Source organism: Pistacia vera, unplaced genomic scaffold, assembly GCF_008641045.1.
Source record: "Pistacia vera cultivar Batoury unplaced genomic scaffold, PisVer_v2 Contig347, whole genome shotgun sequence".
Lineage (NCBI taxonomy): Eukaryota > Viridiplantae > Streptophyta > Magnoliopsida > Sapindales > Anacardiaceae > Pistacia > Pistacia vera.
Genome location: NW_022196165.1, coordinates 687776 through 703028, shown reverse-complemented (window position 1 = coordinate 703028; position 15253 = coordinate 687776). Strand labels below are relative to the sequence as shown.

Sequence of the window (15253 nt, the reverse complement as noted above, 5' to 3'; positions counted from 1 at the left end):
TATACATTTCTTGTCAATCAAGGTATATGAGTATGAACAAAATAAGTTTCAAGTTAATGTATATTTTTGTGTGGTCAAATTAAGATGCTTTAAAATATTTGATAATTTAATCGGTCTTCAAAGTTTTAGTTTAATTAAGTCCTAGTCAAGAGTTTACATGGACATTTAATATTTTTATAGTAATAATAACAAGCTTTATTGGAGTTAGGCGCAATCGGTTGGTATATACTTTAGGAATTGTTTATGGTATTAATAAATGTTATATTGAAGCCAAATTCTAAATATACCCTTTAAGAATCTAAAAACATTATATTGTGATTTAAATTCCTTGAATATAGACTGTTTTGTTTTGCAATCAACCTTGTGGTGGGTTATCCCTTGCATGCCAAATAAAAGCAATTAATATAACAAGAAACCATCTAAAAGTATTTTTGTTTTATGTATTCTTGTCAAATTAAATCAATTAGATGCGTATCGAAAATACCATCAATTATTTTTTGTTTTATCTCAAGACAAATTTAAATTATTAGATGCCATCAAAGAGAAAATGTAAGGCTGCTTCGTTTGAGTGGGATGGGGTTGGGAAACTAGTGGATCCTTGACTCTAAAGCTTCGTGTTGGTTTGTATCAGTCACGGTTGGTGATTATAGGTTCATTGTTTGTTAAGACAGGCTTAGTGTGTGCCACATTCTGCAATGGACATCCATTTCTTATAATTAGTTTCCAACTCTTGTCTTATCCGCTATTCTCGTGCCCAATAGGGTTTATTGTATTGTTTTTCCTTATAGTGAGCCTCAAGTTATCCTACAAGACCTTCGACTTGGATATATGAGTAATGCCACGGACTTTGAATTCAAACATATTTTCTTCTAAAACATTTCTCTCGCTACCGTGTGAAACCGTAAAATGAAAGAAAGGACCCGGACCCAGACCCACAACATGACAAATTGACCCAACAGCCACAACGCACCATTCAAGTTAGCCACTATCTTCTCTTCTATTTCAACACCACCATTCAAACTTATGCACTACGTCTTCCATTCAACCATCTTCCCAAAGCATTATTCAAACCTCAACAAAAACAACAGCTTAATTTCTGCAAGCACTGGTCTATGGAACCCGAAGCTTCATCGTAAGTTAATCAATTTGGAAACTAACTTTCTTTTCCAACAGTTTTTAACAATCCATCCACTCACTATATATTTTATTTATTTCAGGTTTGAGACGAGTGAGATATTAGCAACATTCGTGGCATCAACGCCAGTGCTAGAAGAATCATGGCGACTCTGCAATCTCGCCAACTCTGTTCCAAACCAAGGTTTCGTGATGGAACAAGTTGGGAATATTGGATATGTTGGTTTTCCCAGCATGGGAAATAACCAGATTTGTTATGGGAATTTGGTGGGTCTAGATGGTGAGAATAACCAGATTTTCTCTCCTTTGTATCGCCAAATCAATGAAGGGGAAAAACCGATCATGCTTGAAGCTGGGTTCTTGCAGCTTTTCTTCTCCATCTATGGCTTCCAAACCCAGGTCAGTAATGAGTTTCTTCATTATTATCGTGAGAAACCTGAACTCACTCTTAAAATATCATGGATTTATCTTAAATAGTGGGGATCAATGCACGTCTCTCTTAATTGAAAACGGATCAAAAGTAGGAAAAACTAATAGGAAAATGAAACTAAACCAATTAATCTTCCCTCTCTCTCTCTCTCTTTCTCCTTGGTATGACCAAAACTTAACTTCATTACTGTAATTTAATTAAGAACCAAAAGATTAAACGGGGAAGTTCTTGTTTTCAACGCTTTTGTATTGTTTCAGAATCTGTAGAGGGCAGAAAGCGATCAATTTCAATAAATCATTTTGTGGGGGTTCTTGACTTGAGTTAATATACTTTTTGTTTCAGCAAAGTCTTGACAATAAGCATTTCACACTCTTGTTTTGCATTAAAGGGGTTTGGAAATAGCCAATCTCTTTGAGAATCTGTCTGTATGAACTTTAGAAGAGAAAGTAGGCTAAAAGTTTCAAACAATTACACGGCGGGGCGGTCAAATCTGAAGTTGTCTATGATTCATGCTATCAATTATCGGTTTGTTACTAGAAACATTGGTACAAAATATTAATTGGGGATTTTTCAGAAAATGTTAAATAAAATATAATTATTATTTATGCATAATAATTGTAATGTATCTATTGCTTTAAAAACTTACAAAAATTGGTGTTCCAAATCAATAATTTATATGGAGTCAACTAAAGTTATTCAAGACCACACCAAATGCGGGCCAATTTTTCAATATGAAGTCAATTAACACGCTTTTTTGGGTCAATTGCATTCATTTTCACACCAACTTTTCTTGTGTTGAATTTTCTGTTAGCAGTTTCAACAAAGCAAAAGTTTATTTATATAACAAAGTATTATTATGTCACTTCTATTGTCAACATAGGCACTTCAGATTTTAATTTAATTTTATAAGAACCCAAGTTGAAATTAATTTTAATAATAAGTTTTAGAAAAAGGGGGTGAATGGTGTTTATCTTATTGAATTTACTTTCCTTTGTGGCATCAAAATAAATATTGAGATAAATAACTTCATGGATTCTTTTTTATTTACAATACAACCCTAAGAAAATCAACCAATTTAATTAGCTAATTTCCACCGGAAAATCGTTATTTTTCATTAATTCGTGTTTTAAATCATTTTGTTATCATATTTAAATAAATTACTCAATGGCATACCAGTTATTACATTTTTTTAGATCCAAAAATAACATCTAAAATGTCCAAGCAGATCGTGGCATTAATGGAGAAGAGCAAGTCAATTGTGATGACAGGCCATTCCATAGGAGGAACAACGGCTTCTCTTTCAACTCTCTGGCTCCTCTCCTACCTCCATTCTCTAATCCCTTCTCCATTATCAGTCCTATGCATCACTTTCGGCTCACCAATGCTCGGAAACGACTCACTTTCCAAAGCTATTCTTCGCCAGAGATGGGATGGCAACTTCTGCCATGTGGTCTCCAAACTTGACATTTTCCCAAGATTGTTTTTTCTCCCTCCACTTCACATTTCTCCCTGCCTGCAACTTCTCCTGAATCTTTGGCGCTTTTTTGAGACTTCTCGAGAGCTAGCAGTCCAGTTGCATAATGAAGAAAAGATCAAAATGTTTCAATCTGTATTGGGTTGCTTGGAAAAGATTGTACAATCTGAAGGAGGGTCGGCTGACAGTTTGTTTTGGCCGTTTGGGAACTATTTTTTCTGTACGGGAGAGGGAGCTATTTGTATGGATAATGCAGTTTCTGTTATTAAAATGATGCACTTGATGCTTATGACATCGGGTTCGCCTGATTCTAGCATCGAAGATCATCTCAAATATGGCAATTATGTTGCAAGAGTTTCTTCGCAATTCTTGAAGCAAAGAAGCTTTATGGGAGATCTTCCTGGATCTTGCTATGAAGCTGGAGCTGCATTGGCATTACAGTCTTTAGGCGTGGCTTCCCAGGTAGTGCCTTGTATCGCAAGTTATCATAGTATTATGTGTCATTGTACATTAGTTTCTGAATTTTCGATTTCTTTCTGTTAAATCAATGTATAGGAATCGGTTGCAGTGCCAGCGAAAGACTGCCTGAAGAGGGAAAGGAAAATGGTTCGCACCCCAAACTTAAATGTTGCTAATCTGGCGATAAAACTATCAGAGATCAACCCCTACAGGGCTCAAATAGAGTGGTATAAGGCACTTTGTGATGATTCGGATGATGAAATGGGTTACTATGACTCATTCAAGCGACGAGGAAATTCAAGAAGAGACTCCAAAGTCAATCTGAATCGTATGATGCTTGGTGGGTTCTGGGATAATGTAATCTCAATGATTGAAAGTAATGAAGTGCCTCACGATTTCCATAAGCGAGCGAAGTGGGTTAATGCTTCCCAATTCTATAAACTCCTTGTTGAACCTCTGGACATTGCAGAATACTATCGCACTGGGATGCACTGTGTCAAGGGGCATTACATAGAGCATGGTAGAGAAAGGAGGTACAAGATTTTTGATAGATGGTGGGAAGAGAGAAGGGTTACTGATGCAGAGTGCTACAGAAGGAGCACATATGCAAGCTTGACTCAAGATACATGTTTCTGGGCAAAGTTAGAGGAAGCAAGGGAGTGGCTTGACAATGTTAGAAGTGAGAGAGATAAAAGGAAGCTAGACTTGCTGTGGAACAATATCAATGATTTTGAAAGCTATGCAGCTGCATTAGTTGACAGTAAGCAGGTCTCGAAAGATGTTTTGGCGAAGAATTCTAGCTACACTTTGTGGTTGGAAGAATTGAGGGAATTTAAATCACAGTTGATGCAAGTCTCTGTTCAATTTCGTAGCTTTGCCAATGGGGTAGTCCCTTAGAATGTTCTCTAGGATAATGGCTTTGTAAACTATTTCTAAGAACCTTGTGTTTTGCAACTTTGGCACATAAGTTGCTTTAGATATGGATAATTTTTTCTTACTGGCTAGAAAATGTAGTTATATGAAGCCAAGCCACTGACAGGCAGGGAAGCAACTATACAATTAGCTGCCTGCAGGTCTTCTTGTGCATGATACTATAGTGAAAATTGATCTGTAAATAGAATGGCAATACAGCATGTTGCAATGGGTGACAATCAAATGTGACGCTATCGGCTAAGGAACTGGAGGCTGATAAAAAGTGTAGGCTAGAGCTTGTGAGAAAAGAGAAAAAGAAGTCCAAGGAACAAATTCACGAGCTTGACTATATTAATGCTTTTGGGCAAAGTGGGGCTAATATGATTTCATAATGCATATTCAAAGAATGCTGCTCGCAACTTTGATAGATATCAGTTCACACTGCTCAACGAGATTCATGCTTAGAAAGGATTTGCAACTGTGATAGATATCAGTTCACATTAAAGATGATGCATGAATGTACAAAACGATGTATGGATCTCCCAGTTAGAGATATATACGTATATAAATTTTCTGGCAGCAAATCTTCTGCTCATACAAGGTAGTCCAAATGTAAGAGAAATATTTTCTTTTTAAAGATCAAAAGAATTGCACGGGAACTGGTAAGGTAATCTAAATCTATTAGTCAAATTGACTACCAATTGTAAGCCTATTCGGTCAAAGAAATTATGTATCAGAAACCTTAAGAACACTTGACAAAGAAGTGAATGAAGCGCAAGAATTTTGGTTAATACATGTATATTTGAAAGTGGGATGAATCTCAAACCTTCCCATTTTCGCTATCAATGTTCCGAACAGGTCCCTTGAACCATTTCCTAGCATCCAACACCCACCAGAGCATTATCAGACCCAAACCAACACCTAAAGCCACAGGTGCATAGTTGAAAGTATCCAAATCAATCGGGTAATAAGTCGGCAAAAGAAAGACTGCGCATGTATAGCAAATCCATAAAAATGCAATCAAGCAAATCGGTCTGCTAGCTTTCCCCAAATAAAATGGCCCAGCTTTAAAGTTCTTCTCAGACATTACCATTCTTGCAAAGATTGGAACTGCATAGCCACCAACCCATCCGATTGTACAAATGGAAGTTATGGCAGTGAAGACTACATTGACTTTTAAGATTGGAAGTCCAAGAATAATACAAATGGCTGCACAGAGCCATACTGCATTTGAGGGTACTTTGTGCTTTGGGTGCACTTGTCTCCATATGGATGAAAAAGGAACTCCATTATCTCTTGATAAAGCATACACCTGAACCATGGGGAAGGAAACTATTTCATAGTATGACAAAGGCTAAATTGGCTTGTAATTTTGTGTCTAGCCATCAAACATTAGATATGAGCCACACAACTCTAATAAAAAGTTGCCTGAAAGTGAAAGGAATAAAGTTCATATTCAAATTTGTGCACGCATGTGTGTGTGAGAGAGAGAGAGAGAGAGAGAGAGAGAGGGCGGATCACTTACTACTCTGGCGGCGCTTGTAGTGATTGAAAGTCCACCAAAGAAGAATGAACCCCATATGACAAACAGTAAGATGATTGCTCCAGTAGAATTTTGATACCTCCCGTGGAATGCATCATAGAGTATTTGAGCTGGCACAAACACTCCTGCAGTCTCATTGGATGTATCATAGAGGTAGCTGAAATCCTGAAGAAGAGTTGCAACCACATATCAGGTCTAGGTAAGGTAAAGAATTTCTGGGTAATATCTTATACAACAAATGACTGAGCCTCGTTGGCATTGTCAAAATGACAGAAGATGATAATTTTCAGAGGTTTTGATACCTGAATGCTGAAAGTAAGGGCCAAGATATACGCCCATCCAAATACTGAGATGATCCCAATGCTAGAGAGGATTGCAATAGGGCCATTCTTGTCTGCACCTTTTGTTTCTTCAGTTAAATGTGCTGCAGCATCATATCCATACAGTGAATACTGGCTGACAAGAAAAGAAAGAATGACAGCATAAGGTTTGCTTGATATTCCTGTTGAGGCCGGTGACATTTCAAAATGTGTGAACACATATGAAGCAGATTGTGTAGTCAGGGCAACCAGGGGAACCATTATAACAATAACTAGCCCTCCAACAACCTGCCCAAGTAGAAATGTAATCTGCTATGACAAAGTTCTGTTTGGTTGCAAGGAAAATTCAGGATATAAGGAAAGCAAATCTGTGAGGTACCTGCCACCATATTGAAATTATGTCGATAAAGGCAATTACTTCTAAGGCAAAGGTGTTGAGAACCGCCCATATAATGGTGAGACCAATGTACATACATAAGAATAACCACTTAGGAGCAAAATAGCCTCCATCTTTATTTGTTCCTGTGGATAGTAAAATGATACTTTGCAGTGTCTGTGATCCTGCATATGCCTTCAAAACCAAGTAAAATTGAAAACTATAATCCCACTTCCAACAACATGATGTGTTCAACTATTATTTTTTGATGTATGAATACCTGAGTTCCCATGCCAGCAATAAGGCCAATAGTCTCAAGCCAAGCGCAACACCATGATGCAAATGGACCCCATTTGGGTCCAGCTAAATGAGCAGCCCAGAAGTAAAGAGAACCAGTAGTCTGTTCAATTGCAAGCAACAAAAGGTTAGTTCCACTCCACCAATGGCATCAAGCATTTTGAAAATGTAGGCATTAGCTAGGCATTGGATATTTGCAGACATTTCTAGTGTTAGTTGTTGTTAGCAGTTAAATCATGGTAATGTGCAAAAAAAAAAAAAAACAGCGTTATTCTTTTCTTCATAAAAAAGAACTGTAAATTCGACCAAGTTTTATGCCCTTTAAAGCCTTAGCTAAACAGCCATAAAATAATTATGCTGCCCCATACAATTTTCAGTCTTCGGAATCTAAAAGCTTTAAATTCTTCTTCTAACTCGTCATATTCGGATTTTAAATATACTTTTTGGTGATAAACAAACATCCAATTCAAAAAGAGCCAATCTAAAGAAAATACAACATGGCAGTTGAGTAAAAGGATTATATATAAATGCACATAAATGAACACTCCTAACAAACGAAGCGGAATAATTAGTTGAGAGAAGAGACAAACTGGGAAAGAGGAACAGATCTCAGCCATTGCAATTCCAACAAACCAGGTGAAGAATGACACAACCACCCATCCCCACACAAGACTCGCAGGACCTGCATACAGAAGACTCGAACCATACAATGGTGTGATCCCAGTGAAGAGTGTCATGGTCGAAAACGATATGGCAAGAGTCTTGAATAAAGTCTGCAACAAATTAAAACAAAACCATAAAACATCTTCAGCAGCTACACCAAACAGTAAATAAGAAGAACACAACCATAAGAAGCTAATTAGCATGACATTGAGAGCCAAAAAAACCATTTCTCTTCGAAGTTCTTGCTTGTATCCAAGCTCATTCAGCCTTTTTTCTCCGGAATCCATCTCTAGAATCTGTGTTGAACTCTCAGGCTGATTGCACTAATTGATTGTAAAGCTTAGAATGAAAGTGAAATCAGTCATACACAAGTGGGTTTTACAGAGAAAGATACTCAGGAGATTCTTTGCAACTTTGTTTATAGAGCATAAAAGTCCAAGGTCAGTGTTGCCATGTTTGAATACCCTCCAAGACTACTTTTTATATCTCCATGTTTCAAGGTTCACACTTGTTCTCATTTCATGTTGCTTCTGAAAACTAATGAATGATTTTTATATTACCACGTCAACCATTCAAAACCGTCTTGTACACAACTTGCTTTGTGGGGTTTGACTTTTTCTGAAGAACTATTGAAGATAATAACACATGAACAAGAGCCAACAGCTTTTATTATTATTATTCAGATCGCTTAATGGTTAGGAAATGGCGATATAAATCAAACTAAAAATATAAAGTCAAACCATGATATACTTGGTGGATCCAAACCACATGGCGTTAAATTATCTGGGGAACCGGTTTCTATTATTATTTTATTTTACTTATAAAATCTCAACTTAGCGTCCAAAATATAGAAGTTATAACATTATCCAACCCATAATATTTGAAGATATTTATAAAGTATTATTATATTATATTGGAATATTATGTTAAAAAAATTAGAAATCTTGAGCCGCCGCCAGAACGTAGCCGACAAGAAGAAATTTGATATCTCAAGCATTCAGCTGAGCACAAAATAGACAACCGACAAATTCAGACGGGTTAATACCATATTCACCCCCTAAAAACTTTGGAAAAACTGAGCCACCCATTTTTTAAATAAACTACAATCTACACCCCCTGACGGGCTGCCATCAGTTTAGGGTGTTAAAGGGTACAACTAGACATTTCGCCTGCAAATTTAAAAAAAAAATCTGGAAAAATACAATTCTAAAAATACATAATTGAAAATAAAAACAATACAAAAATTTAAAGAACCTAAAATAATATAGACAGTAGTGGCTGCCTGTCAGATTTCCAAGTTTCAGGGGTGTACAGTATTAACCCTATGCTAAATCCACTACTCGTGAAACATTCTCAGTTATCTGGAATCACAACAGACTAAATGAGAGTATAACCCTATAAGTGATTGTCCAAGCAAACACAGAAAATCATCATCACACTTAAAAACATTTAACAAATATGTCTCTAATCATACATGTGCATAATGTGGCGATGAACTACCCTATATTGGCCTAACAAATGTAGTTATTAAAAAAATTAAAACCTTTTACCGTTTAGTAGAGCTTCCACTTGGTCACAAATTTTGGTTGGCAACACTCATATATGGTTTGGACGTATATGCAAACTGCTAAAATTTCATTGCAAAATATGTTCAGAGAATAACCTTCTTCACAAAACATACTAGTCAGGACTTCGCAGATTTACTAAGTCCCCAAAGAAATACAAGCAAGATAGCAATTGGTTTCACAAAGAAAATGACAAATGTAGATCATACTATCACTGAGTAAAACAATTCACAAAATACTCTGCCGGAAGGATCAAAGAACATAAACTCAACAAAGTCTGCACACACATGGAATACTCAAAGAATTCCTTAGCTATCAAATACTCAACAGTGCATTTCCGCCCACTAACTGAGCTTGGCTAAACTTCATTTTGGATTTTGGTTAAATTTCCCTCCTCAGCTCGGTCCAACTTTCCACTTCGGGCTTCCCCTAACTTAATCATTTGGTGTGGCTCACACATATAAAACCTTAATATTATACAAACTATTATCTAACTGACAACTTAAAAGTTAACTCATATCAAAAGCTTCATAGCCAATTCATAATACAAATATTATTCATGTATAGATGTTCAGGTGTTACAATACACTGAATAGCAATCATGCCGTTGGTAGCCATGAATTGGGATTCAATCAGTACACAGAAGAGAAATAGAGGAGAGAGAATAAATAGGCTTTATCTTTGCATAACATATACTGTTATCTACCAAAGGAGGCCCCTATATACCATTCAGCATATATAGGCTAATAACTTTGCAAAATAATTTAAGTGAATAAACAATATCCATCTGTTACAACTTATCCTTTTTCAGGCCATTCAGCTATTAACAAAAAGAATGTTATCAATTCATATTTACTAAAGATCCTCAAGCCAATCATATTACCTTATAGGGAATGTCAAGCATGAGTTTCAGCCACTGAAGCCTCATTGCCACCTATTATATAAATGAAAATGTAAGAAAAAAATCTGAATTGGAACAACATAACAAGTTATAATCTGCATATTAACAATCCTGTACGTTCCATAAATCCTAATCTATTCATCAAGTACTACTTGGGCTTGTTCACATAAGTATGATACTACAGGTGCATTTCAAAGGCCCGTGTGCATGCAAGTTGCAGTTTGGAACTAACCATGAGACCCAAAATCACTGATGTGCTTCCTTTTTATATCACCCGAGAGTGATACTTCTTTACACCTTTTTTAATTCTGCTGCTTCAATTTCATTACCAATGATCATGAATTTTTTTTTTTTGTTAAATGTGAAGCAATTAAGAGATTATAAAGTATATGCATTTCCATTGTGCAACATTACTTTTTAACTACTAGCCTTTTGATTTCATGTTCTAAATCAAATGCTAGATGAGAGGGAGAGTTACCTTAGGCTTTGAAGAATCAAGCAGAAAAATATAATATCAAGAGACCATGTAAAATATCTGCTTCAATGTCATGCCGTAGGTGCTGCATCAAAGGAATGAAGAACTTCTTCCAGCTTCGTTCTTGTATAATTGTCAAGAGGACTCTCTTGCTTGTCTGAATAATTGATATTTAGGAGGTAAAGCTTCCTAGAAGCCACAAATGCAGCTGAAAAAATTCTCTTTAATCCACCCCTACTGCTATCTACTTTGTACTCAAATTCATAAACTTGTAGACCCTTTTGGCCCGATCTCTCTGCCACTCCAATCAGCTCAACTTCTATCGTGCTTTCCTGTGAAACAAGAATAAATATAAGCCACACAGGATTCAATGCAGAAAGATGTTGAAATTTAAGAAAGAAGAGAAACAATAACTAATGTTAGAGTTTAAATACTACTTCTGGTCCCTTGTAAGCTTCAGCTTTTAGGTCAAAAGGTAACTTAACATAAAATCAGAGCCAAGTTCACCATACTTAACTTAATTCTGATAACATTTCTTGTGGTGTTTGTTATTATTCTACTAGTTGTGGTCATGTTCAATTTATGTGCCTTGCAAGAGCGTGGGTGTTGGGGCTTATTATTATTGAACTCATACCTATAAACATAAGTTTCTAGGTCCATAAAAATTTAAGAAAATACAAACAGCTGTAAACTCAACAGTAAACCTTTCATTGCTTCTTCAAGCAGAAATAGCAAGTTCAAAAATTTCAATCGACCAGTCCATCCAAAATCAATAATAATGGATAGCACCTCGAAAATATGCAGGTTGCTATATGATGGTTCAGGTTTGTAGCAAAGAAATGTCAATGTCTGCCTCTTAAACTGAGATAGAGAAACTAAGTAAAAGGGATTATGCAATGCCACCATCAGTTTTGGTGAAACAACAAGTTCAAGTGAATTCAACAAAGTTTTGGTCCAAGCTCAAGGGGTCGGCAAATCAAAGCCTTCTACAAATTACCAGCAAATAAAATAAGAAAAGTGCAATCATGGCTATTTAATTATGTCCAATATTGCCCTTATGTTACATGTAACCCCGAAAGTAATCATCAAATCAACTTTTCAACAATTGGCTTCTGATGTGATACAATTAGGACACTTTCACATGTTTTCCTTTATACAGTCCGTCATTGGATCTTGGAATTTTCCTGCAACTTCCAATAATATTCTGATGCTAAATTCTACATTCCCTTATCTGTAGACTCATCTATTTTAGCATCCTCATTTAATCTAAACTCACATGGTTATTCTTCTAGATATTACAAGCATTCTATGAAAAGGCACAGAAGATTTAGTGCTAGTCCACAGTAACAGGTGAAGCATCTAAGTAAAATTTTTCAATATACAGTACAATGGAAGCATCAAGCCAAACTTTTCAACCAAATTCAAAGGGCAATTTCATCTTATATCATATTTCTCCTTGTGAGCATTCTAACAATGGTAATAGTAGTGAACCCTCATCTGCATTTCTTAGCAAAAACCTTAACTGAACTCTCATTTCTATGTATCCAATAAACTATATTGTTTAGCGTCTCCTAGATTTTGACTCAGGTTTTAAATTAATAAAATGACAACATAAAGTAACCATCAAACCTCGACTTGGTCACCAACATTGTCAAGAAAATAGGATCTCAATGGAAACTTCAATGTAAACCTCAGAGAGAATCACAACCTCATATTGTTTCTATCAGTTCTATTAACAAATGCTTCACACAAGCAGTTAAAAATTCAAGTTCCCCAATTGGCATCAGCATATAAATTATATATAGGAAATAAGAATTGTTAGCAATTCTCTAAATGGCAGGCACGTAATAAGGACACTAAAAAAAAAAATTAACATTAATGCATTTTATCTTCAAGAAAACAAACGACTACATTTTTTTTGAATGAGCAGATACAAATTATGTATGTAGAAATACCCACCAAAAAGAATTAACATAAAAGAAAAAGTTACCTTGCGCTTTTCGGCTTGAATAAGCTTCTCAGCAACAAACTGAGGAGTCCCAAATTCTCCAAGACTGGAGAGACGAACTGGGTTCACCACAACTCCAACATTGTTACTTCCCTTGTTTGGCTCCTGAAATAGAACTGTGGCCCCTGCTTTATCCACCTAATCACCACACGCACTTCATCAGAAACACAAAAAAATAAAAAACAAATAAATTAATTGATTGAATACCTTAATCCAAGAAGAGGGTCTGAGGAATGTGAATCCCTCCGTGGAATCTGTGTATCTTTCGAGCTCCATTTCTTCGGCTTTGGAAACGTCTGCATAAAACCCATTTAAGAGAAGTGTAACAAGTGATAAGTTAAGCTCCCTCTTGCTCAAACAAAGGGATACTTGCAGTGTTTCTTTCTTGTAGTTTTGGGGTAAAAATGGAGGTTTGGTGGAAGAAGGGAATTTTGGAATGGGGTTGTGAATGAAGGAGAAGGAGGAGTTTTGGTGAGTTGAGAGGGCCAAGCAAATTTTTGAAGCCATCACAGATAAGACATAAACCTCATCAATCATCATCACTTCTAACTTTTTAGACTTTATTCATTTAATTTAATTTTATTATAATTAAATAACAAAATTATCTCTGAAATTATAGGAAGAGAAATTATATTAAGTGAACTATTTTATGGTCAAGTTGGGAAGTAACCAATTTTTGAAAAGTTTGCTAACAATATAGCAAAAAGACATTATACACTACTTTACGGATGAAAATACCCCTACTCACAAATTCTTAGACCTTTAATCAAACAATAATGTTATGGACATCGGGACTATCCACCAAATTTTTACACTGAATTACGTGTCACATGATTCAGACCAGCCACGTATCCCGTTAATAAATATTTTGCAAGTGAACAGCCGTTCATCAACTATGGACGGTCGTTCACTGTTATTGGACGGGAGTCCATTATATGTGGACGCCTGTCCATGCGAAATAAATGATGGACTCCCGTCCACATATAATAGACACTCGTCCATACTGTAAATTAAAAAAAAAATTAAAAAAAATTATGGACACCCGTCCATTGTTCAGTGGACGGGCATCCCTCACTCAGCATGTTTGATGCCAAATTCAAGTAACAGATGTTTGGCAATGAGAAAAGTTGACCCGGAAGCATTCCTTCCCGTAGATTGGATGACAAGTCTAGGTGTTGTATTTGGTTTAGCTTGCTATATTGCTTTGAAATCTCACTTGAGAAGGAGTTGTTACTGAGAAAGGCCATGACCAGTTCTCTTGGCAATGCAGGTAGATCAGAATCTGATTTGTTTTCACTCAAGTCCTGCACATTTAAGCTACTTAGGCCACTGAGATATAGTAATCTCCCAGATATTTCATTCACAGATAAAACAAGATCAATGAGAGTGGTGATATGCCTTATTGAAGATCGAAATGGACCCTTTAATCTGTTATTTCTCAAGCTTAGAAATGTCAGATTAGAGAGAGAATCAAACCAATTGGGGATTGTATCATTGAAGAAATTGTCATCCAACTTAAGAGTTTGAAGCTTCACCATTGCAGAGATTTTAGGAGGAACTGAACCAAAGAGATAATTGGAACCCAAGTCCAAGTATTCAAGTGCAAACAATCGATGAATTTTGTCCAAAAGTGGACCCCAAATTCCCAAGGACACCAAACTAAGAACTCTCAAGCTTGTCAACCTTTCCAGAGTAGTGACAAAAGAATTCATAGAAAAGTTTTTTATATACAATTCCATTTTTTTTTAAAGCATGGACGGGCGTCCATTATATGTGGACCCCCGTCCATAGTAAATGGACTCTCGTCCATATAATATGGACAAGAGTCCATCATTCATTTTGCATGGACGGGCATCCACATATAATGGACTCCCGTCCAATAATAGTGAACGACTGTCCATAGTTGATGAACAGTCGTTCACTCGTAAAATATTTGTTAACGGGATATGTGGCTAGTCTGCGTTACGTGACACATAATTCGGTATAAAAATTCAGTGCACAGTCTCGATGTCCATAGCATTATTGTTAATCAAAACACATTCTTCAACCCTTAAAACCCATCTAACCTATTCTCCATAACTACAATCCTTACCAAATTAAATACAATCCCTACCAAATTAAAGGATATTTATGTAGATGGATGTCTAATATTGGTTGTTTAGATTAATTATTAGATGGAGTCATGGAGATTTGAAAATGGAAGGATTTTAAGGGTTTCGACGAAACCTAGGATTACCTATTGAAGGGTATCAATAGTATCGGTCATTTTTTCAGCCCAAGATTAAAGAAGTCAAAAAGTATATGATATTGTTCAATAGTGAGATATCTAACATTGAATAAGACTACAAGGGGGTATATGTAATTTTCACAAAGAGGTATTTTAATATGTCCAATAGGATTATAGTGGTAGCATAATACTGCACATACAACATTTTTATAAAATATTTTTCATACAACATGATGGGGTAAAAGATGATTGGCTGATTTTAAATTAAAAATAAACTTTTACCCAATCATCTTTTGTTACATCATATTGTATAAGAAATGTTGTATATATAGTATTATTCATAGAGGCTGTTTGGATAGGGGGTAAATAAGATAACAGGGGTAATCTTCGTTTATTTTGCAAGATTTTTATGTTTGGTTTGCAAGTAATAAAATATTACGGTAATCTTTTATTGCAAATAGTGTTTACT

The 15253-nt window shown here is 35.8% G+C and overlaps 3 protein-coding genes across 6 annotated transcripts; 1 reads left to right on the top strand and 2 right to left on the bottom strand.

Annotated features, from left to right (window-relative positions):
- Positions 1-997: 997 nt before the first annotated feature.
- Positions 998-5017, top strand: LOC116139076 (lipase-like PAD4). Its single transcript, XM_031424750.1, has 4 exons — positions 998-1132; positions 1218-1533; positions 2790-3500; positions 3594-5017. Exons 1-4 carry the CDS (start codon positions 1113-1115, stop codon positions 4392-4394), a joined length of 1848 nt encoding a protein of 615 aa, XP_031280610.1. The 5' UTR covers positions 998-1112; the 3' UTR covers positions 4395-5017.
- LOC116139077 (amino-acid permease BAT1 homolog) lies at positions 5013-10689 on the bottom strand. Of its 4 annotated transcripts, none has more exons than XM_031424753.1 (8): positions 10553-10689; positions 10057-10107; positions 7536-7718; positions 6929-7048; positions 6652-6843; positions 6255-6560; positions 5935-6117; positions 5013-5721 (listed from the first exon to the last, which is right to left on the bottom strand). In XM_031424753.1, the coding sequence occupies exons 2-8, from the start codon at positions 10099-10101 to the stop codon at positions 5230-5232; spliced, it is 1521 nt and encodes a 506-aa protein (XP_031280613.1). In that variant the 5' UTR covers positions 10102-10107; positions 10553-10689; the 3' UTR covers positions 5013-5229. The 4 variants fall into 4 exon arrangements, with proteins under 4 accessions (XP_031280613.1, XP_031280614.1, XP_031280611.1 ...); XM_031424754.1 differs by lacking the exons at positions 10057-10107; positions 10553-10689 and adding an exon at positions 7815-8262 and having other exon boundaries at positions 5013-5396; positions 5500-5721; XM_031424751.1 differs by lacking the exons at positions 10057-10107; positions 10553-10689 and adding an exon at positions 7815-8257.
- On the bottom strand, positions 10621-14269 carry LOC116139099 (psbP domain-containing protein 2, chloroplastic-like). Its single transcript, XM_031424773.1, has 4 exons — positions 13774-14269; positions 12765-12853; positions 12540-12695; positions 10621-10881 (listed from the first exon to the last, which is right to left on the bottom strand). Exons 1-4 carry the CDS (start codon positions 14267-14269, stop codon positions 10621-10623), a joined length of 1002 nt encoding a protein of 333 aa, XP_031280633.1.
- Positions 14270-15253: the final 984 nt, after the last annotated feature.

Excerpts from the sequence above, each read along its gene's own strand:
- LOC116139076 (XM_031424750.1), top strand. The coding sequence starts at position 1,113 with ATGGAACCCGAAGCTTCATC. Across the intron at positions 1,133-1,217 it reads ATGGAACCCGAAGCTTCATC|GTTTGAGACGAGTGAGATAT; the intron begins GTAAGTTAATCA and ends TATTTATTTCAG. Across the intron at positions 1,534-2,789 it reads TCTATGGCTTCCAAACCCAG|ATCGTGGCATTAATGGAGAA; the intron begins GTCAGTAATGAG and ends ATGTCCAAGCAG.
- LOC116139077 (XM_031424751.1), bottom strand. The coding sequence starts at position 7,895 with ATGGATTCCGGAGAAAAAAGGCTGAATGAGCTTGGATACAAGCAAGAA. Across the intron at positions 6,561-6,651 it reads TAATTTCAATATGGTGGCAG|GTTGTTGGAGGGCTAGTTAT; the intron begins GTACCTCACAGA and ends CTACTTGGGCAG. Across the intron at positions 6,118-6,254 it reads CCCTTACTTTCAGCATTCAG|GATTTCAGCTACCTCTATGA; the intron begins GTATCAAAACCT and ends ACTCTTCTTCAG.
- LOC116139099 (XM_031424773.1), bottom strand. The coding sequence starts at position 14,269 with ATGAATTCTTTTGTCACTACTCTGGAAAGGTTGACAAGCTTGAGAGTT. Across the intron at positions 12,854-13,773 it reads CAGTAACAACTCCTTCTCAA|ACGTTTCCAAAGCCGAAGAA; the intron begins GTGAGATTTCAA and ends GGTTTTATGCAG. Across the intron at positions 12,696-12,764 it reads GACCCTCTTCTTGGATTAAG|GTGGATAAAGCAGGGGCCAC; the intron begins GTATTCAATCAA and ends TGTGGTGATTAG.